The sequence below is a fragment of the Hylaeus anthracinus genome, unplaced genomic scaffold (assembly GCF_026225885.1).
Source record: "Hylaeus anthracinus isolate JK02 unplaced genomic scaffold, UHH_iyHylAnth1.0_haploid 4, whole genome shotgun sequence".
Taxonomy (NCBI): Eukaryota; Metazoa; Arthropoda; class Insecta; order Hymenoptera; family Colletidae; genus Hylaeus; species Hylaeus anthracinus.
In genome coordinates this window covers 10,250,208-10,272,427 of record NW_026535289.1, presented here as the reverse complement: position 1 = coordinate 10,272,427, position 22,220 = coordinate 10,250,208, and the positions used below count along the sequence as shown (strand labels likewise).

Sequence of the window (22,220 nt, the reverse complement as noted above, 5' to 3'; positions counted from 1 at the left end):
TTGGGGGGCTTTTTCCAATCGTGCTTTCAACGCGAGCGACTCCTCTGGATTGAGTTTGACAAATGAAGATGGTTTGATAGCGAGGAGCAGCTCGAATAGATACTCAATTTATTCAATTACGGTATATTTGATGTTTAAAGTTTTGGGATTCCTTTTCTTTCCCTTAGAAAGAAACTCGAAGTACTTGAAGCTTGATGATTGAGTCAAGTTCATCGACTTCGTAATTTTAACCCTTTGCACTTGGAGGTGACTCTCGGTCGCCACTAAGTTTGACCCAGCAAATCAACCAACGTTTGTTTAGGTTTAACTTCTTTGGAACTCGAAGTGTCAATATAATGATTGTCGCTGAGGTAAAAGTGACCTGATATTCAAATGTCAAATTAGCTAGTCAATCTAAGTTTAGGATTCGTGGCAATAGAATACTAAGAAAGTATCTCGAGTTGCTGGTAAATACCAGATAAAGAGGCCTCGAGTGCAAATGGTTAATATTAAAATAACCATTCACTCTTCGGTAATATACACGGAGCTTGCTCTTATGTCTCGCCATCAAACGATTTTCCATAACCCTCGCGAGTGCACGAAATACGAAGTTTGAAGCGTTCGGTTGCTAATTTCACAAGCATCGGGGATTCCCGATTTGCGCGCCAGCCATCGTTGAGACCCCGATAGCAAAACTCCCCGCAATAGTCGTTGCGTTAACTTCAGTCGCGGCGTGCAATTCAAACGAGAGACGAGCACGATTATTAGCGCGTTTAAGCGAGCGTTCGCAAACGCGTACGCGACGCGGAGTGGGCATCCTTAGAGAAGCTGGAAGTGGATGAAGGGGCGGGGGTGGGACAAAGCAGACGTCAGAAGCAAGTGCTGCGATAGTTTACGCGGGAGAGGCTGTTACGCGCGTAATCACGGTAATGTTTAGACAAGGATTTGAGCTCCTTTACGCTTTTCCATTTCCGCGTGTTCTCTCACTTTTTTCCCACCCCCTCTTTCGCAATGGCTTCCCTTTATATCGCCTTCTCCCAGAGATAATCGTCCATGGAGGAAAAGAGGACGGGAAAGGACTTAACCGGGATGGAGAAAAGGCGCGCAGGCTTGTTGCATTTGTGTAATTATGTTATTCCCTTTTTATATTTAATTTATTTCGTTTGTAAACGAAACGAACCTCGTGGTCTGCTTTGCAACAAAGTTAACGTGTGTACAAAGAACTTGTTACAGAGCTCAGGCTAACCAGCCTTCGTCTGGACGCAGTGCATGTTGCTTTCGTTTAATGCACGTCAGTGTTTCTTGTAGGAAATGTGATAATGGAGAAAAACAGAGGATATCAAAATATAAGTTAAAATGTTCGAGTAAGATTGTTTTACTATTCTACCGAAGAATTGTATTGGATATGAGAGCAAGCCGTATACCAAGATGAAGGAATAATCTTTAGAAGGTGAACACACGCCTAAGAGTCCAATCTATATCTAAATCGTAGTAATTAATAAGTAGAATGTCCGCTGCTGGCTAACACTGACTACCACTGGCCACTGGTCAGCACTCGTGGACACGCTCAAAAAGTCCTTATTTTCATACATGATTTTGTAATGCATTTATTTATTTCATTAAATGCTTTGATCCTATTGCAATCTTATTTCACGAAGTTTTCTTTTTTTATTTCCTTCTTAGCTAGATTTCATATCGATTGTACCTCGAATGCTCCCTAATAAAACCCAAAATTTCGTTTTCCTCTCGCGCAGGATGTTTGCGATGCTCTCTAAAATTAAACAACGAGTTAAAAATAACTACCATCTCCTTCGTAGTTTCACCTTTCCAAGAAATCTCTCGTGCAGCAAACTCGAAACGCCGCGATGACGAATCTCTCTTTTAATCGACGTCAGTCTCGACGCGGTTACGTACATTTCGAGCAAATAAAAAGGGTAACCCACCGCGGACTGCATTCGATTCCACCAGCATCGCGTAACGACACGGCAGTTTCAGCGAACTGCCTTTTCGCCCCGATTTTCCACTCCCCCCACTCCCCTACCCCCCTCAAAACTTCTACACGATTTTATTGCGCGCGCTTTATATCGCCATGAATCATTGTTGCACAATCGGGAATTCATGTTTCGCTTCAAACAACTTCGTCGATAAATCACCCGAAGAACAGGGACCGCTGTTTGTCGTGCCATTTTCACGACGTATGACACTCGTTCTTTGGTTTTTTACACGAAACGGAAGCACTCCCGTTCCCGGGCAAGAAAATAAAAAATTCGACGCGAGCCCCCACAGCCGCGGAATTTTTGATCGAACCGATATTTTAATTGGCATATTCCGTCGCGTATCAATTTATTCGTTTCGTCGGCGGCGTATGAAAATTAATAAAATCCGAAAATGCGATACCGCTAACAAGGAGCGTCGCCCCCGACGTGCTGAAAAATGCCTCGGGCGTGATAAAATATCGGACAGCTGTGTAAAAATACCGCGAAAAGGGGAACCGTGAATTGCGCGAGAGGTACTCGAACGTTGCGGACGAACGAAACAAAGAAATATCGCGTAATCCGCGCGTAATGGGGGAGTAATAAAATACCGGAATAGCGCGGACGAAACGGACGGTGAGTTTTGAAATCGATGCGTTCGCGTTAAGAAACGTTGATTGAAAATTAATTGAAACGTTGATTCGCCGCGGAACTGCCCGTGTGAAAGGAAATGCCCACGCGTTGCAGCGGGCAGGGAATTAATACGAATAGGAACGTTTCACCAGCAGATTTCCCATTTACCCCTTTCTCATTCAACGGACAGGCGTTCGGGGAGTGAGAACGCGACTTGTTCGTCGGGCCGCGGGATCGTGTGCCCCCTCCCACCCCCCCCCCTTTACAGGTGACGAAGACGAAGTTGGGTGGTTCAAGGTTAGCTGGACGAGACGACGAAGGTCTCAACGGCACCCAGGGGCTGAGCAGGGCGCCGAAAGGGCAGAGGTTCCTTTCATGTAAGATAATTAACTACCCGGAACCCGCTGACAGCCACCTAACCTTCTCACGTGCGCCCCTCGTCTCGTCCGTCTCGTTTTCTTAAGGCGACCAACTCATTTCGTTCTGGCATTTATTTTTTCAAGCAGACGCTTGTTCCTCCCGGAGTTTACGCAATTTAAACTTTAATTTGAAACGGCTGTACTCGAATGTGCTCGCAACGTAAAGAATTGAAAAAGAAGAAAGTTAGCGTCCGCGGTTTGCGGTAATAGCTGAGAAAAGAGAATCCCGCTCCTGGAATTTTCTTTTAATTTGCGCCAGAGGGTTCCCTGCCCTCGGAAACTTCTAAGATACGCTTTACGTGACACCGAAGCCTGGTATTTCTGGGAATTACATGTTTTCTTCAATCGCGATGAGCTGAATTTCTCTTGGGTTTAAGGGAGATGGATCTGGTATGGATTAGTTTCGTTATTTATTTTTTAGATTATTTTATTACTTTTTGTTCGCTCGTGGTCGCTGAAAATGGATACATACGGTCCCATAAATATTCGTACCCTCTATGGCTATTGAAGAAATTTGTTTAAATTAAATGGTATATTTGATGTTTCCAAGGGTATCGTTATATAAATATGTTGATGTATATATAAACATATACATGTATAAGCTTATTCGTATACATATTCATAATAAAAAATTCATTTGGTAACATCAAAACATTTATTTAATTTAGTCAAACTTCTTCAAGAGACATAGAGTGTACGAATATTTATGGGATTGACCGTACTTGTGGCTTAGAAGACCGAAGAATGGAAATTATTTATGTAGTGTCCGCGCCTCCCATACCCAACAATAAGGAGTCAAATAAAAACACGAAACGTAGGGTACGGGATTGGTCGCGTAGGTAAAGCGGTCGACTGTGGATCCGAGGATCGTGGATTCGAATCCCCGTGTCTTATTTTTCGGTTAGACTCCTACATTTATATACGTGAATTCTAATACTGATTATTAAAATGGTACACTTCTATTCAAATTTACACAGAGTCTACCTAAAAAGTCAACCGTCCCATTTTCTCCACACTGCTTCACACAAGAGCCTCTAACAAAGTGTGTCTGCCTCCTGTCATTGGATATAGAGGTCCCTGAAAAACGTCACCGCGGCGAACGCGTTAACAATGCAGTTGCATCAATAATATTTTCACTTCCCCCTCCTCTCCGCCACGTCCGCGACACTGTTTCCAGTATTCGCAAAACGATAGAGGCTCCAGAGGGTACTTAGCGCGAATCAACAATTTTCCAGCGCATTTGTTTACACGACCGTGTACCTCTCTGTCTATCTCCCTGGTAATATCAGACAGCACGTGGACGTCGAATAAAAGCTCCGTCCCATGAATTATTTTGCCGGCTAATTTCCCCGGTGGCGCGTTGCTTGGAACCTGAGGGATGCGCGCCGACTGTTTGGACAACGATGTGAAACTGACTTTATCAGAGTTAGGCTTGACAATGACCGTATAAAACTGTTAATCATGATTAAAGTTATAATACCACTGGAACAGAAACGTGTACTAGGATCCGGACAGTGGAGGCTCTGGATCTTTCGGGACCTGAAGCTGGTCCACCTTGTGAGGTCTTTTTCTCTGAAATGTTTTACAGAAGGCAAATGCTATTATCAGTATAAACAAATATTTATATTTATATTACACCTGTTGTACTTTATACAAATTATTTAAAGATTGAAACTGGGAAGTGACAGGTGTTACTTATTTGAAGTTCAAGGAAGAGTGGAACCTACTTTATTGTTAGAAGTATTATTATGTTTTTAATTCTTATACTTGAATTCATATATCTGCATATATCAGTGTTTCATCATGTCGCCGTCTATTTTTTCGAATCTTTCTGAATGAATAAACCAGTAAATACTACGAATATATACACACACATACTGAGAAATATGAGCTGAATTGACGTACAGGCAATTAGGGGCACACTTGCGTTGCACCTGAATCGAATACTATACATACATCTAAAAGCTGGCATTATAAAGCAATTATTATCCTAAATGGTCGCCTTTGAACAGCGAACGATTGTCACTCGATTAATTCTCGCCTGTTTGCTTCAAGAGTAACAATGCTAATGTACGCAGTCACGTACTGCAATCGTTATCGTGTCACTGTGGTAAAAAATATAATTGCAGTGCAGGATCGAACAAATTTTGATTACTATCACATGTAATCAATGACATTAACTCAAGTGCAAATATCTTATTGCATGTTTCGTGAGGGAAAAAAATGTTTGCTCATACAAAGATTAACTCGCGAAAGGAAATAAAGTAAGTGAAATGCTCGAAGGTAAATCTGACAAAAAAAAGAACACGAAACGAGTACCATTTCCGTGGCGTTTGGCGAGCAGAAAGGGTTCCATTTACACGGAATGGAATCGCGCGGAAAACAACAGGACAGAAGGAAACCGTTCGATCAGTTCTCGAAAAATTGATTCGCGTCGCGTCGCAGCGCAATGGCGTTCCGAAGGAGGCGGAATTTCAAGTGGAATAAAACAGTCGTTTGAAGAAGGCCAAGCCGCGTCTAAAAGTCAACACGCACACGTTTGCTCGCCTAAGTACGCTGTCGGCTCTTTCCGCAAACGCAATATTGAATCAACAGGAGTGTTTATTCTTCGTGTTCTCGTGCAACGATACAAAGGTGATTCGTCCTGCTGTAGTTTGCCGCGGGTGCGACGAGGCTCTGTCATTTTAACGCCTTGTGGCAAGAATCGGGGTTTCAAGGCTCCGACGATCGACGTCCCAGGTGCAAACTGAATCTCGAGTGATGAAACAGTGTCTACACAATTGCTGTGTTCTACTTGAGTTAACGATCCTTACGTCATCAGTTAGGTATTTTTAATTGCTCATGTGGTTGATTGAGAGCAGTGTCTGTCAGGTGACACCTAATTGCAGTATGTTGACGCTGTCTCCAACGTGTTTCTGCATTTCCTGGAAACGTATCCAATTTCTATGATATCTTCGGAACAGTATTGCTTGTGCTTTTATCTTTTGGTGTCTTGAACTGATTCTTGAGGATTGTCTATTATCTTTGCGCTCCGTGGTAACGGTTTCTATGTACTTCTGTTCCTCGAGATTGAGTCACCATTCCAACAAGTTTATTGCCTGTGAAAAGCGAAAAAAACGAATACTCTTCAGCTAAACAGTCTAAACGATCCATAATAAATGACGAATGTACAAGAGACAGTAAATTGACTCACCGTTCAATGGAAGAGGAAAATAATTCAATATTTTTTTGTAAAATTAACACTAAATATTCAGCGAACCTGGCGTAGCAGATGAAAAATATGCTTCAGGAGAATTTATAGCCATCGATGCATCCTGTTTCGACGACTAAAAAAAAAAACATACTATATTTACTTAAATTTATTCCTCTGATTCTTCACGCACTTCTGTAGAGGCTTCTTTGTACGATGCACAGTGATAAATGAGATACAGAATAAATTTTTGTTTATTTCAGTACATTTCTTTTTACGTGAGAAATTAACAATATGATATCTTTAGTGTAAAATGTATACACTTCGTAAATAACATTCATACGATCGATGATTGTTAATACATACATTGGCAATCTCACGAGATTATCACAATCACTGATCTTTCACTTCGTTTTCACAAAATAAAGTGAAATAATGCACCCTATTCTTAATTTTCAATAAACTATCACAACGAAATTCTTCGCAAAATTAAAAAAAGAAGAATTCAGATTATCCATCGAATAAGTGGTTTGATTAGCACGGTAAAAATCGATCCACATTTTCTATATAGATACTCCAGTAGAATAAAAATCTACGTTTACATTATAAAAATGTTAAGTTTAACGGCAATAAAAAACGATCTGTACAAGCTATAGCAACACTAGCTACTCTACTAAGGCTGAAATGCGTCGTTCCGCGAAATGTTATGGACACTTAACAATGCACTTATCGGCTACAGGAATGTACAACTCGCGAATTCCCCTGTCGTTTCGTTTCAGGGCAAAAAGGGAGAGCAATCACGCTCTAATTGCACCCGCGATTGCGCCAGCGCGAGAGGAATTATACCGTGATAACGCTTACTCTAGAGTCAGTCTGTATCGAGGACGGTGGAAAGCGTTCGTTGCATCACAAGTGCGACATCTCGGCGACCTTCCGGTTGCAAGGAGATCCGCGACTAACCTCGCCAGAAGCTTTTCTCCATGACGAATCGCACCAGCAACGACAGAACCATCAGGAAAATGATCACAGCCGCCGCCACGAGTATAGCACCGTATCCTGCAAACGAATATTCAAATATTTAACTTCCAATGTCCAACTACATGTATGCGTTTCTATTTTTGATTCTCGCGTAATTGATAAACCATGTTCAACTTGTGTTTCATCAAGAAATTTGATGAGATCTAAGGCGAGTTTAAGAATTATTTAATGTTTGGAATGATTAATAAATACGTAGTGCATGTATTCAAAAGAAATATTGACAAGTTTTATGTCGAATGAAAAAGTATTTTTCTATTGCTTTGATAATTCAGAAATGCACTAATGTATCAAAATATCTTTGATTTGCAATGGAATTTGATGAGAAATTCGTAGCCATCGAGATCTTGTGCTTATTTTCCAAAACAGCAAATGCTATTTACAGGTGAATCATGAAGATAGACTGGAAAACGGAGAGAAAGGCAGATATTTCTACCCCTAAAAAACTCTACCATGAAACGAACTGGTCGTGTTACAGCGAGCAATTATAATGAAAAATTTATGGTAATGAATTTTTCGCCCGTCGAATTACAGAACGGATGAAAACTGAGCGTTAAAGATCTCGTTATCTCCTGTTACGCCCGCTCCGACCGATGGAAAATTTTGTCAAATGTGCCAGGCTGCGTTGCTACTACGCTTTTCGTTGCACTTTGCATTCAAACCAATTTATTCTGTGTTGTCCCCGTTACCATGAAACGATTCCAAGAATGAAATCCCGAACAAGCGGCAACCGATTCTACGAATTGCGGAATGAATAAACAATTCAACGCGACGCGCGAATATGTCTGTACATTTTCGATGCAATTAAAAATAATTACTCGGTGACGATCGCAGACTGATTGCGAGAGTAATTGCAGAGTTGGCAAAGGATACTTTTATTTAAAAAAAAAAACATGCACAACATAGAATAGAATCTTTTATGGTACGACTCCAAGTTCGATAAAATAAAAGTTGGATTTAGTTAAATGTAGTTGAGGAAGTCAGAATATTTGGACAATTTTTGAAAGTTTGGTAGATTCATAGGTTAATATATGCGCTTTCAGGTAGTAGATAAACATTTGATAGAGTTAGGTAACCGTGTTTAAAGAGAATTTTTACAGTGATTCTTAATGTGGTATGAATGTTCGACTACTGTAATAAATTTCTTGTAGAGTTTTTGAAATTCCTACTAGAATTATTCATGATTTTCAAGTACAATTTCTCTAAACTATGACACGAGCTCAAGAAGATGAAGAATTGCCTTCACAAGCAGATATCATTAATTAATCTTTACAAGCATTTATATGAACTGAAATTATCTAAAGCGATTCTATTGCGTTTTACATCATTCACAATTTTCTTTAGAAAATTGCACTTACAATTGCCCAGCTGTTATGAGTGTATGTTACGAATTAAAAATGTAGTAAAATGAAACAAATGTGAAACAATAAGACAAATGAAGACAGAATTCAATTAAATAATAATTCACTATACAATTTTCAGCATTCCAATACATTTCAGATTCATGTATCATACTAGCGTCATTAATTAATCATTACTGTCGCAATCTGTGTCACGAATGTCCAAAGGTGAAGAACCACTGCCTCGAAGGAAAGTTGTAAGAAATCGTCTGGGTGGTCAACGCGTCGCTCGCTTACAAGTGCAATCTGGAATGACTCTCGGACGACAGTCCCAAGATGATTACGCGATCAGCCCAACCCACTCGCGGGGAACGCAAACCGTTCGACAGCATCGTCGCCACGGGCGACGTTGTCAAGGCGAGAGATGAAAAGATCCCAGGAAATCTTTTAAATCCACGAAAGCCACCATCGGACATTAATTACATTCAGCGAGCGAAAGGACAAGCCTCCGGAGTCGTTCCTAGGCCGTGCACGACTCTGCTGGTTGGAACGAGCAGCCATCATACTTGCTCCATCGGCTGACTTCAAAATAGATTCGAAGGTATTTTACAATACGTGACGATAATGGCTATGCTTGATCCTTTGAAGCTGGATAGACGAAGCATTTATAAAAATTCATTTTTCAGCCGAAGTAAAAGTGATTAGGAGAAGAACTTGAGATTACTACTTGAGGAGGAACAATATCGTTCCTCATAATGAATGTTCACATGTCATTGAGACGATGACTTCATAGTTCAAAAGAGAATAAAACATCATCGTGAGCTGGTTGCGCTCTTGTTCAGAAAATCCATGCGTAAAGATACAATTACTTCGCTTCTAATATATGAAGGGAATCATAAACAAGGTGGTGAAAACCTAATTTCCAAATGTTTAACATTATGTGTGTACATATGAGAATAAATTGCTACCTATGTTCCTAACGTAATGCCTTAGCGACAAAATTATACTCGTACTCCATATCAAGCTAGTATTACATTGTACACAATGTATCTCAACGCATAGAACGCATATCAACGATTGATTAAGAGCAGAGGGAGAACGATACATTTTCATAACATTTATAATACTATATGGGAAGGGGTAATTGACGATAGCGCAATCGGACCTGTTTTCCTTCATGGGAGATTAGTAGGTCAACCTTATGAGAATTTCTTGAGTAATCAATTGCTTGAGTTATTGGAAGCAGTTCCATTAAATGCTGTGCGAGTGATTGCACGCATGGCAGCGTACTGCCACGTTTCTGTCGATTAATCAGACAGCTCGTGAACTAAAGTTTATCCAACTAATAAATAGGGTTGACCTGCTCGTGCTGGAGTTTCATTCTTGAATCCACTTAACGACATTCATTTATTTACCAATCAACTTGGGTGAAGTATACTAAAATGCTGCTAAAGAATTCAAGAAATACCTAGAATAGTAATTGGCTCATTTGAATAGGTAGTTGATCGAAACTGCAAGTTATGGCTTATAACTCCAGACATAGTCCGATCAGGGCGCGTATTTGTATGAATTTTTCAGACTATAATAGATCCAAATGGAACTCGAACGTACCTCACGTCTTTTGACACAGTCTGTCTAATCAATCGACTTCTGCGAGTCGAACCACTGACTGTCAGGTTACGGGTGATTATAGTCACTGGTAGGATGACAGCAAGCGTAATGCGACGAGTGAATATAGTCACAAGTAGGATACACCGAAATCAAAAATCTAATAGTTTGAAATCAAGGGTGATTACAGTCACTGGTTGGACCACACCGAAAGTAAGATGATGAACGACTATAATTACTGCTAGGATAACAGTGAGCATGAGGTGATGGACGATTATAATCTCTGCTGTTAGAATAACAATGAACGTGACATAGTCACCTGTAACATCGAAAGGGAATCACCGAATCGCACTCTAATTACTCCCAACGACGCTCCTCGTCGGCATCGATGGAAGTACAACTTACTGCGCGTCCTTCCATGAGTGTCCTTGCTCACGGAGATGTCGTCCGACATCGGGATGGCCCGGTTCATGAACACAGATCTGTGGGAGCCGAACTTGAACAGTCTGCGAGGCATTAAAGGCACGGAGATTGACGTGTGCTGACCGTCAGTTCCCTCGGGATGGAAAGCAGAGGCTGACGTCAGGGTCGCTTGGAAGGGCGCCAACGGAGCAGCCTCAGCTCTGCAGGACGTCGTGGTGCACGCGGAATACGGAATACCGGAAAAGTCGAACAGCCAGCCGACGTGATTTGGCGGCGCGATCGCCGTGTACGGCGGTGGATCGTCGTCGTTTCTATTCGTCGCGTCCATGACGCTCGTAGTCGTTGGTCGGTTCGACGGATCTCTGGACGCGGTGTTCTCGTTGACAGGTCCTGCCGGACCCTCGTGCAGCAATTTCGAGGATGGCAACATGTTTCCAGGAACGTATTGGGGGATCTAGATCTGGTAGACTTGAGTGCTCCTCGTGGTGAATGGACGAGGGTTCATTGTTCTAGGATTAGCCCTGCTTCTGGCTTTTGAGGTTGTTAATCTGCAAGTGGAGATTACGAGCAACATTAGGTTTATGGTATAATATAGCGTCGAAATGGAGGTAGATGCAGGGGAACTTTCATTTTTTGAATCTCTTTATTTCTATTATATTCTATTTCTATTCTTACTGAAATACTCTCCAATAATTGTGAATATTATTACTAGAATTTATTGTCAACAGTAATGACACAGCAGTGACATAATGAGTGTGATAAGAGAAAGACTCTTTCCAATACGTAAGAAGTACATAAAGACGTAATATCTGAGGTGTAACTCATTACATAAGATGGAAGATCAACATTCACTTTCTCGATGGAACAAAAACGTGAGGCACTGGTCGACAGAAGTGAACGTATCCTTCTCGTGTGTGATACTGCAAGTCATGAGTCATTTCGAAATACAAATTGTAATGGCCATCTAATGGCCATCTATTGACCATCTATTGGCAAAACTTTTTTTATCGATCGATGACGAATCAAACGTTATTCCATCAATGAATTCTTTATTTACCTGTTTAGTATGAAATATTTAATTCGTAAAAGTTTTTATTTTTATTATCCAGATAAAACTTTTGCCTACCACTTTTACAATTTAAAACACGTGACATTTTCGGCCAAGAAGCATCGGTCAGTGGCAAAATAATACAATTCAAACAACTAGACTTGAATGCGTTGCAGCTCGTTGGTGAAAGTGTCTCGACAAATGGAGGAAAGTACAGTTCCATTAACCCAGTTATATGCACGTAAGCTTCCAGTGTTTAATCGTGGATACGTGACACATGCAGCGCACACTGCAAACAGTTTACCTTTTCGCTAACTGTTATTTTTCAAACGTCAGTAAAATACCTTGCTTGTTTAGCACGAACACATGTGTGTTTACGAGTTAATTGATTGCGAGGATTTGCTTATATTCCAACCTAACAAAGTGATGCTCGCTTCATGCATGTGGTTTTTCAATTTTGTAAATTCAGAAACCAAATCCTCGAGACAGAAAAATGATTAAATTCAGTCCCCAGTTGATGGCGAATTTAGAAGATTCCAAAAATAAATCATAAATAAAAATAGAAACTATGTACTATCTGTCTTCGTGCATTTAATTTGTTTGAAAAAAAAACAGTTCAGGTTGTTCGAGTCGACATCAACAGTACTGCGTGTCGGAGCTGTTTTTAATCCCAGCTACCCTGCGTCGATACACGCGATTTCACTTGCAAATACGGTGCAATTAGAGAAACGACCGACTGTTATTATAAGTGCATCCATACATTATTGCGGCGCAAGACTTGCATCGCAAAGGAACAAACACGTTCGTTGTTATGCGTGGCCGGCTGCGACTTACGAAAATGGGAGTGTTCGCGAAATTCTTTGTCTACCGAAAAACTTCCTTCGTCCACGGGTCTGACGTCGACCGTTGAAAATATCGACGGTGTTAAAAATATTTGCCGTTTCAGTCAAACGTCTAGGAGAAAAAAACTTTGCTATTATCTCGAATCGACTCGAGCAGTCCTTTAAGATTATTCTAATAAACTAAGGAATCTTTAATTTTATTAATTCAAGGGATTTTAGTATACTTTTGTTTCCTCTTCTATTTGGCCATCTCCGATGACACAGACGTTTATTATTATTCATGATGTTTCGATCGATTTTAAAAGTATAAAGTTTACTTTCTCTGCTATCTTCAAAGTTTGTTTAACCCTTTGGTGTTATTAAGTGCTACGATGATCAAAGCAGTGCATCCAGTAAACGCTTGCAGACGTTCGAATTCGAATAGAAGCTAGATTTGCACAATCGACGATTGTTAAAGCGTCAAATCTCAAAGGGTTATCACTTTTCAGATAATTTCGTTCTTAAAATACAAATCCTATATGATACGAATTAGTATCCGATGGACCTTGTTGTTTGTCGGTTTATAAATAACTGATATACTCAGGAAGCATATAATCTCTGCTTATTGACATCTAAGAGCAAAATATAAACACTGCAGGAAAAATATAAAATTTTTTGTTCGATTTAAGACAGCGTCTCAGTTTGTTTCCTTCAGCAGATATACCAATAATAAACCTTATCGTTTTCAATTAAGGAAGTACTATACATTTTTTGATTATTGACACGATCTTCCTCACTTTTTTGACAAGCATTGACCAACATTATATTACTTTTATTTGTACTTACGCCTAAAAACAAAGGTGGACAAAATTTTACTCAAATAACAGATGATAAATAGAGTCACTGTATAACAATTTTCAACCGTTTACTCAGACGAACTTCTCCTCACTCAGCATGGAATAAAACTTCATTTTATAATTCAGCCAGTTTATCTTTCCCCCTTCCATTCGAAATTCGTATCCAGCTACGAATGCTGCCCACCTCTGCTCGAAGTGGGCAGAAAAGCCGAAAACGTTCTTGTCGACTATATAAATCACTGTCCGCGCGATCGTTGCAGTGTTTCACTCGCTCTTACATATTAATAAGAACGGATTCTCGAGCACATGACATACAAATCCTCAAAATAAATTCAACCCAGAGTCTTTGAGGTACATGTTTCATTCGGGACGGATTCGAGAGAGAAGGAAATGGCGCGATGAATCATCTGGAAACGAGCGGTGGCTGAAGACTGGTCCGTTCCACGGGGATCGCTCGTACCGAATAAAGTTCACGGTCATGCGAGGATACTATCGCGTATATTCTACGTGGAACGAGACTTGCGTTCCGTCGAAAGCTATTCAGAAATCTTGTACTCGCTACGTTGTGGCTTCGGCTTGTGTAATTCGTCTATGGAACGACTCTGCACGCCTCAATGTCAAGGCCAAGCCAAACGAATTCGAAGATACCAAATTACCTGTTTGAACGTAACCCGTTGGAGAGGGCAACCACTTTCATCTCCGAAGGACACCCATTCGTTCGACGTATTATTAATTTTCCGTGTGTGCCTCGAGTTTTCGTCAACCGGTGACGCAAGAAAGGATCTTGGTAACAGAGGGCTGCTTTTGTAATTCAGTGGTAACCTGAATAATAATTTTTGTACAAACTTTATCGATACTTCGATGGTTTATTAAAGCTTATAGAACATGTAACGTACCATTCGTATGTATTGTCATTTTTATTATAGAATCTCTGCTTTTCAACCATTTTAATAATGAGTGGAGTACTACGTGGATTATTCGTACTTTTAAATAAGTGACTACTTTTATCACTACTCTTTTTTACAATTTTCTTATACTGTAAATCAGAATCAAAGGTTTAAAATACTACAGTATTATTTAAATAATGCTTCTGTTGGCCATTTACGTTTTCCCATCCACAAAGTTTGACGACTATCAATTTAATCAATTTCACTGAAAAATTCATAGAAAATTCAAACCAATCCTGAATCTATATCATTTCGAGCGTTAAAACTTCAAATGCCTCAGCTGTCAACAATAAAAACGAACGCACAAACCCATTTCAAGTTCAACAAGCACCTGTCGCCAATAAATGGCGTGTACCCAACAAAGATATCGCTTAACCTCGCGAAACTGACTTAAGTAGATCGCTATGTTTGCCTCAACGACTATACTTGAGCGTCCAAGCGTGCGTCAAAACATATTAGCGAAGCATTTAAAGAAGTGAAACGTACTATCATGCCGGGACTGTTAATTTCGGTCACGTCCTACAAGTATTTGCACACATTCGGTTTGACGTTCGTTCCCCTACTCGAGTCTCGGGAAGAGAATCGGTTAACAAACACGCAAGTGTTGCAACAGCCAACAATCTGGCGATAATAAATATTCCGTAATTTAAAGTAACCTCCTGCAATGTAAAGTTGCTGTATGCAGATGCTCTAACCTCCAGGCACTGCGATTCAAGGTGTACAGGGTGATTCCAAACACTAGTACCAGCTTGGACTCCTTTTAAGCCGAAGATATAAACAATCAATATAAAGGTAAAAGTTAAATCATTCGATGATATCATTTTTTGGGACAATGAAGAATAATCGCAGTCACCAGTGATTGGTATGAAGATTGAATCGATGAGTGCAAACAGAAAGTACGAAATGTTTTCAGTAGTCACATCTTAACACTCTTGGAAAGAAGGATCGATTTACGTCAAAAAATGCATGATACCATTTAAACACTAATGCATACTGCAATTTGCACTAGCACTAAAACAAGTCAGAAGATAGTCCTCGCTGTGATTTCAACTTTTTTCTATATAAATCATTTGTATAAAAAGTCACCATCACCGTCGACAAAACTGCCCCCTACATTCTCAGGTCTTCAAGAACCCAATTCAAAGACTTCTACCTTCAGCCAATCACCACAATCTTCTGAACATCACCAGACAGCCACCACAAAAAATAAAAAACACTCTTCAGGACCGTCCCAGGACTCACCATTCCTTCCCCTTCGAAAGCTACCACCACACATCCAACTGTCCAGGTCCACGAACTCGCGAAGATGCGTTTAAGATGCAGGTGGTGATTTGTCAACGGTCCAAGCTCACCATTCACGGTACTCCTGGACAAGCAGAGGGTTCCAACGCCTAGTCGTCCAAGCAGACACTCCAGGTTGCTTTACGACACTGGAGAACGCTTGCACGATCGACCAACCGTCATCCCGACACTGTATCGACCTGATCGGGGTCCATCCAAGCTTCACCTGATTCCAGGACACTATCCGTGCGCCGCTCCTCGATCCTGCTCGTCGAAGTCCACGCTCGTTGGTCCCCTAATCACAAGACACTGGCTGTCGGTGTACCGTTGCCTCTGCGAGCACCTTTCCCAGTATTCCCAGCATTTCTCCGCGCTGACTGGTGAGCAGCGCGTGACACGAATCGCGAATCGCGACCAGACGCTGCGAGTCACGTGTAAACAGCCGCGAATATACGCAACGGTTCGGGAGACGATCACGACAGAGCAACGGCTGTGCGTTGACAGAGTCGACCTGAGCTGGCCAGCGATCTGCGAGCTACCCGCCTGAGCCAATCGCGTTCCCCGTCGCTGCCACCTCTGTGTTCCCATCCTGATAGAATGTCGAGGACGTCTACGCTCAAGGTCGCAGGCACGTTGCCTTTTGCAGAGGCCGCGAGCTGGGCCACCGCAGATGTGGTAAACCGTACGTGGGATGTACGCAACGAAATTAAAATGTATGTACTCGGAGGTATTAGAATTACGTGGCCGCGGACAGGGAGATTTATCAATGGCGAGGACATCGAGTTTGGCTTAATCGAATTTGGAAGTTTTATGAGAACTTTGTTTGTATGGTTTTAAGTATTCTTAGTATGATCATTCAGGAGTAGAAGGTATGGCGTGGAAAGGTTAAGAACATTTCCAAAGTTTGTCATTTTTGAAAGTGTTTTGTAGAGTGTTTCTTTGATTTTATTGAGAAGTGTATGTTTGTTATGCATTATTAATCCTCAACTGCTGATAGAGACTTGTGATTTATTGAAAATATAAGTGAAACGTATATATTACATTTCTTTCTTTAGAAACAAATATTGATAACTACTCCTTTCCTAGAACGTATAATTGTGCTCTCGTGATAAGTCAGTAGCTTTTACTTTTCTAAACATGTTGAACATTCACGTTATCGAGCAGAATAATCTCTGAATATTTTGTAAGTAATAATATGTATACTGTGAAATTTCAACGCTACACATTGCGTCAATATTTATCTTATGACGTGACAGTAGTCCTCCAATTGGAAGTTTGTTTGGTATCCTTCTGTTGCAGTATTTTGTTATTAAAACCAGAAACATGTACTTGGCAAAATGAAAGTATTTAATTTATCTTTATTGAATGTGTTTGTATATTTATTTTTATTCGATGCACAGTTTAAGCTGCGACTGCGGTTAAGAAACGTTGAATTGTGTAATTGTTTTGATTCGTCAGTATCAAACACGCTTGTTATGTCGAGGTCAGTGCCTATACGGAGGCAGAAATTTGTGCATTGTTTAATGTGAACGAAACAATGTATCACCTGTAATGCTCTCGCAATGCACATTAAAGGAATTGAAAATTCTAGTAGGTACATGTATTTCTTTTTTGTTCAAGTTAATAACTGTTTTGTTGACACGTCCTAGTATACACACAAGTAACATAAATGCCTGGTATGGCACGAAATTTCCTATACATTCCATATTGATCATGAAGATAACGTGCCACTTATCGATTTTCAAGAAAGCTTAAATGGGATTTATTTTTGTTGACATATTATATGTGATATCAACGTGTGTTCCTTGGTGCCATTAGATAAGATAAGTCAAAATTCAATAAAACGAGAACTTTTAAAAAATAAGATAAATATTGACAAAATTTAACAGAAATATTCTCTAAAGTATGCACTCATAATTTATCTATCAAATATTAATATTAAACATTCAGTGCCATCAGAAAAAATTCTCAAACTTCACCACGTTAACAAATTCTATGGACTTCACTATATAAAATTGTACGTTGTAGATTCATACGCTCGAGTACTTTACCTTGTTTATTTTAGCATTAAATTTAAACTGCATTAAATTCTTCATATGTCCAAAAGAGCTCCACTCCTGATGGCCTCAATTGAACCATCCTAGTCAACTTTCCACCCCTCCAAAAGCTAGATAAAATACCTCGCCAAACAAACCATCGATTGTATACCGAGTAAGAGCAGTTTCCTCAACTTTGTGTCATTAAAGAACAAGAGTACAGACACTCACGCCTATAGGATTTCACTGTTTAACTTCCTCTTCGCGGCGACATTTCCTGCGGGAGCGTATATTCTCCGCGTAGATTCGCTTCGATTGTGTATCGAAGTAAACACCTACGACGTCTCGTCTCGAAGCAATATCTTCGCGACGATATCTATGGCGTATAACAGAGGTCGCTGAACTCGAAACTGAAACTGAACTGCGCGGAAACGTAAACAGATTTTTCCTCACGAGAATCGTTCGAGTCGTTGCTGACGACTGATTCTACCGTAGACTTCGCCTCGTGTGATGTAATGAAATTCTTCATCGTCGATGCAACACGCCTCTGCGTTTATTCGACGCGATGCACCGCGCGAAAATAGAATCGAACCGAACGTGTTCACAACGGGTTGCGCGAAACGAGTGGCTCATTATCATTGGTAACGACGATCGAGAAACGGCATGTACTTGGATGGAGTTAGCGATTGTTGTGGCACGTCCTAATTGATTTCATTGCATTTTTATTGCGACTATTCGCAAGTATTCTTTGGAAACACTTTGGAATTTACTTCAAGCATTGTTTTTCTTCCTTAATGTGTCGATTATAACAGCATCTTAATGCTTTTGTTGATCATTTTTTATTCACAAATTATTGCATGAACGATTTAATGTTTCTTCCGCAAGATAGATATGTTTCGAATTCAATATTTCAGGGGAGCAATGCCACCATTGCGAGTTGCATGTGACGAGTGGTCCATTATCGTTCGCGGAAACGACGCTCGAGAAACGGCAGATACGTCTCGCGTCGACCGTTTTAATTTTCAGCGATCAGATCGATCGCGCGTATCGTGTTCCGCATACGTCTGCGGATAAATGATTCAGTCACTTTCAGCTCGACTGTGGAAGAAACCTGATTGACTTCTGCGCATATTTTAATCGAGGGAGTAAAGGCAGAACATTTCAAATTTCCGCGAATAACAAGTAAATTTTGTTCGAAATATTGACGAAACCTGCCCTATTCGAGAAAGTATGCCATACAAATATTAGCTTGTTCTAGAACGAAATGTAAAAAATGTCGAGAGCACTGCACTACTCTTGCGATTACGCGTTAGTCTGCTCTCAGGATTGACGTACTCTATCACGACCCCCAAAAAATGCACCTCGTAGCGAAAGCAGAGCGTGAAAAACGAGAGTGGGAGGCATTGTTGCGCTGACTCAGCTGGTTTACAACGGCGGACAAAAGTATCGGCAAAAATTTATCAAAGGTTCATTTGAAAAAGTAGAGAATTTTTGTTGAAGTTCTGATTTGTATATCGATTTATGGCTGGTAAGATATTTCTTGGAAAGGTTCAGAGTAGTGATTGTGAAAAAGTAGAGGCAAGTAAGAATTGTAGATCAACAGGTCGAATAATCAAGAGATGTCAACTTATTCCCTAATACAATTTATTAATGTCCAATTCATTATTCCGCCGATACTTTTGCACGCCACTGTATATTCGCGGCGCAGTACGTCTCGCGGAAGTCGAACGTTCGCGGTTTGGTGAATGTACCGCGATACTCGAAAGGTCAAAGTTGAACGGCTACCATCGCTTGAACGATAACTCCGACGATTCCATAGCAGTCGCTTTGCGGGGACAAGACGGAAACGCGGGACTGTCTTCCTGGTGGCTGCGTTCTCTGCCTCTACGCAAACTTCTCCAAAGACATAGATTTGTGGCGCTGGGACAAGAAGAATCGTATCTAGGTAAACGCAAGCTATATTATACGTGACAAGGAAAAGGTAATAAGTTTATCCGATTCTCTTGCCGCCATTCCGCTGTTGCATGCTAAGTCGAATACAGACCTCGAACTGACTCCATTCGAAGAAGGTTGAAATTTTCTGGATAATTTAGAATACACCACTTAAAATTGGCTCGATTAATTTCTTTACTCTCCATCGAATTAATGAAATTCCCAAAACTGATAGCGCAATTCCCAAACACTCAAGGGTTCGCTCCTCGTAGACAGAGTTGAAGAGTTTCAATATTTTTAAGGGGAAGGATCGCTACCATTACGACCAGGCAGCGGCGCGGAATGAAGCCTCGTGGCCTGGTGTACGAGGTATTATTAAAACAATGATTGCGCCGCGAATCTATAGTCCGGTAGCGCCTGGATCCGAGGCGATTTCTTGCTTTTACTGCAGCTGCGTGATAGCTCGCACCTTCGCGTTACGCGCTGGGCCTGGGGAAAGGGAAACGCACTCACAAAATCGTCGGTAATAAAGGTAGGTTACTGCTGGATCTACGATGCCTGCAATGCTTCCGCGTATAACCACTTTCGAGCTTCCTGCACGTATCTTTGCTTTCGTGACTTACGTGCGAGCTAGGAAGAAGTGTTCATCTTGTATATGCACTGACAGCACGCAACACAGGTTCGTAAGATTTGTATAACAGGATAGGATAAGAAGTTATCAAGACGTATGTAATTAGGACGTGTGTAAACCGAAGGTAATAAGTTTTAATATTTAAATTTAGGAATTCTTCATCAAGGGTTAATTGGTACATCTTTCCTCGGATTGAAGTGAAATTAACATTATATTTCAAGTTTAATTTTTTTGTCTGTACATTTAAAAGTATGTAACCCCAATCCACGAATAGAAATGTGAATAATGTGCTCGCGCTATAGGTTGACATTTCTGTCCTTACTTATAAATATTAGCAAGCTTCGCGAAGATTTTTATGTTCGATATGTGAAATAAACATCTACGCCACCATCAATTTGTTCGAACAATTTGTAAAGGAAAATAAAGAGTGGAGAACGTTAGATCAAACAGCCCGAATCGACGTTTTTGTCCTGGAAATTTCTATTCCACCGCAGGAATGAATCATCGGGATCACTTTTTCTTCGAAGCTCGATGGCGACGGACCAATCGACAAGTTCGACCGGTCCCGGATGCTGACGGTGCTCGGGGATTCCAGTACCTGCAAACTTGTTCAGCGGCGAGAGTTGCGCAACAATTTATGTAACACATTACAGAATGAAGGTGGAAATCGTTGGACAGACGTTGCTTCTTATTTGTTCGATCGTAACGAGTGAAAGATTATTGTTACGTGTCCTGCACGCGTTTCGTGCAGGCGAGACCGCAGAGGAGCGTGTTTAACAAGCGCGTGACAGACTGTTATTTCTAACAGAGTTATATCGGCTATGATTCTATAGACTATGATGGACTTGGAAGTTTCTTTCGAGTGGAAATGGTGAAAGTTTGTAGGAAACACAGTCGACTGGGATAATCTGCCTGGCAACGTTGAGTTTTACTTGAATAACAGGATGACAAGTCGGATATGTACACGGACACCTCTATGTTTTTGTGACATTACGTACACGTTGCGCGACGCAGTGATTTTTCTTTCATCCTGCGTGAAAGTTGTAAGATAATTTTCTGATTTGTGCTGAGTAGTATTTTTCTCGTGTTAAGCAGTTTCTTGCAGTTTCTTGGAGGACATCTCGTTCGGAGGGAAGGGACAGGTCGGTGGAGAATTTTTAAGACGGTTTCCTAAATTATGCAACGGCCTTATGCAAAGTAATCTGCATGCGACGCGTAAGTAGGCTGCATGGAGACGATGCACGATTTGCCTGAATGTGTGCATAAGACTTGAATCCAGTTGTTTATTATGGAGGTAATCAGAGGTACGTCAATTGGATCGGTTATTTGAGAAATGACATGAGTGGTACTTTTGATGGTCTTCAGTTAGGCTCATACTGCTATATAAAATGAATATGTGGAGGAAATATGTGTAAGCATATAGTCGGTAGGATGTAGGAACTCTCAATTAGAGATATGAATTTTTTACGGGTTTTTTTAGAACCAGAATTGAAAAGATAAAACAGACTTTTTTATTTTATACGTGACGTTTCTGAAATGACCAATATAATTAACATTGAATACGAGACTTGGTAGTGGAGACTTTTGATTATTTGTATGATTGATGCACTTTAAGATTGAGCATTGATTTAACATTGAGACATTTACTCGTTGCCTGTATTTTCCCCTTCAGACCTTTCACATGAATACCAACACAGAATTTAGGAACTTCGCAGTGCAAGCAACTACCCTCTATAAAGCTCACACCATTAACATAAAGTTCAGCACCTCTAATCAGGCCCTCGAAGTCGGAGTGCTCTAGGCATTCGTAAACCAAACGTCTAGACGCCGCGGGAACGCAGCCGAACTTTTAAAAAATGACGACCATCGAATAATACTCGGCGATCGCCTCGAGCTTTCGGGATAACATCACTTCTGACGTGTAATCTCGTCACCTGGATACCGGACAAAACGTCCAATTAAAATTATGCAACGTCCATTGTGCCGCGATATCGCGTACCTATCACCGACAGCGGACGACGAAGTTCGAAAACTTGCCCGGCGAAACTCTCCCGGTTCGATGAAAGC

The 22,220-nt window shown here is 40.8% G+C and overlaps 1 protein-coding gene across 7 annotated transcripts; it reads right to left on the bottom strand.

The window, feature by feature from the left end:
* Window positions 1–6,430: 6,430 nt before the first annotated feature.
* LOC128894790 (uncharacterized) lies at window positions 6,431–18,100 on the bottom strand. Of its 7 annotated transcripts, XM_054156785.1 has the most exons (5): window positions 15,516–15,938; window positions 14,223–14,478; window positions 13,983–14,148; window positions 10,497–11,148; window positions 6,431–7,250 (listed from the first exon to the last, which is right to left on the bottom strand). In XM_054156785.1, the coding sequence occupies exons 4-5, from the start codon at window positions 11,028–11,030 to the stop codon at window positions 7,218–7,220; spliced, it is 567 nt and encodes a 188-aa protein (XP_054012760.1). In that variant the 5' UTR covers window positions 11,031–11,148; window positions 13,983–14,148; window positions 14,223–14,478; window positions 15,516–15,938; the 3' UTR covers window positions 6,431–7,217. The 7 variants fall into 7 exon arrangements, with proteins under 7 accessions (XP_054012760.1, XP_054012762.1, XP_054012763.1 ...); XM_054156787.1 differs by lacking the exon at window positions 14,223–14,478; XM_054156788.1 differs by lacking the exon at window positions 14,223–14,478 and having other exon boundaries at window positions 15,626–15,938.
* Window positions 18,101–22,220: the final 4,120 nt, after the last annotated feature.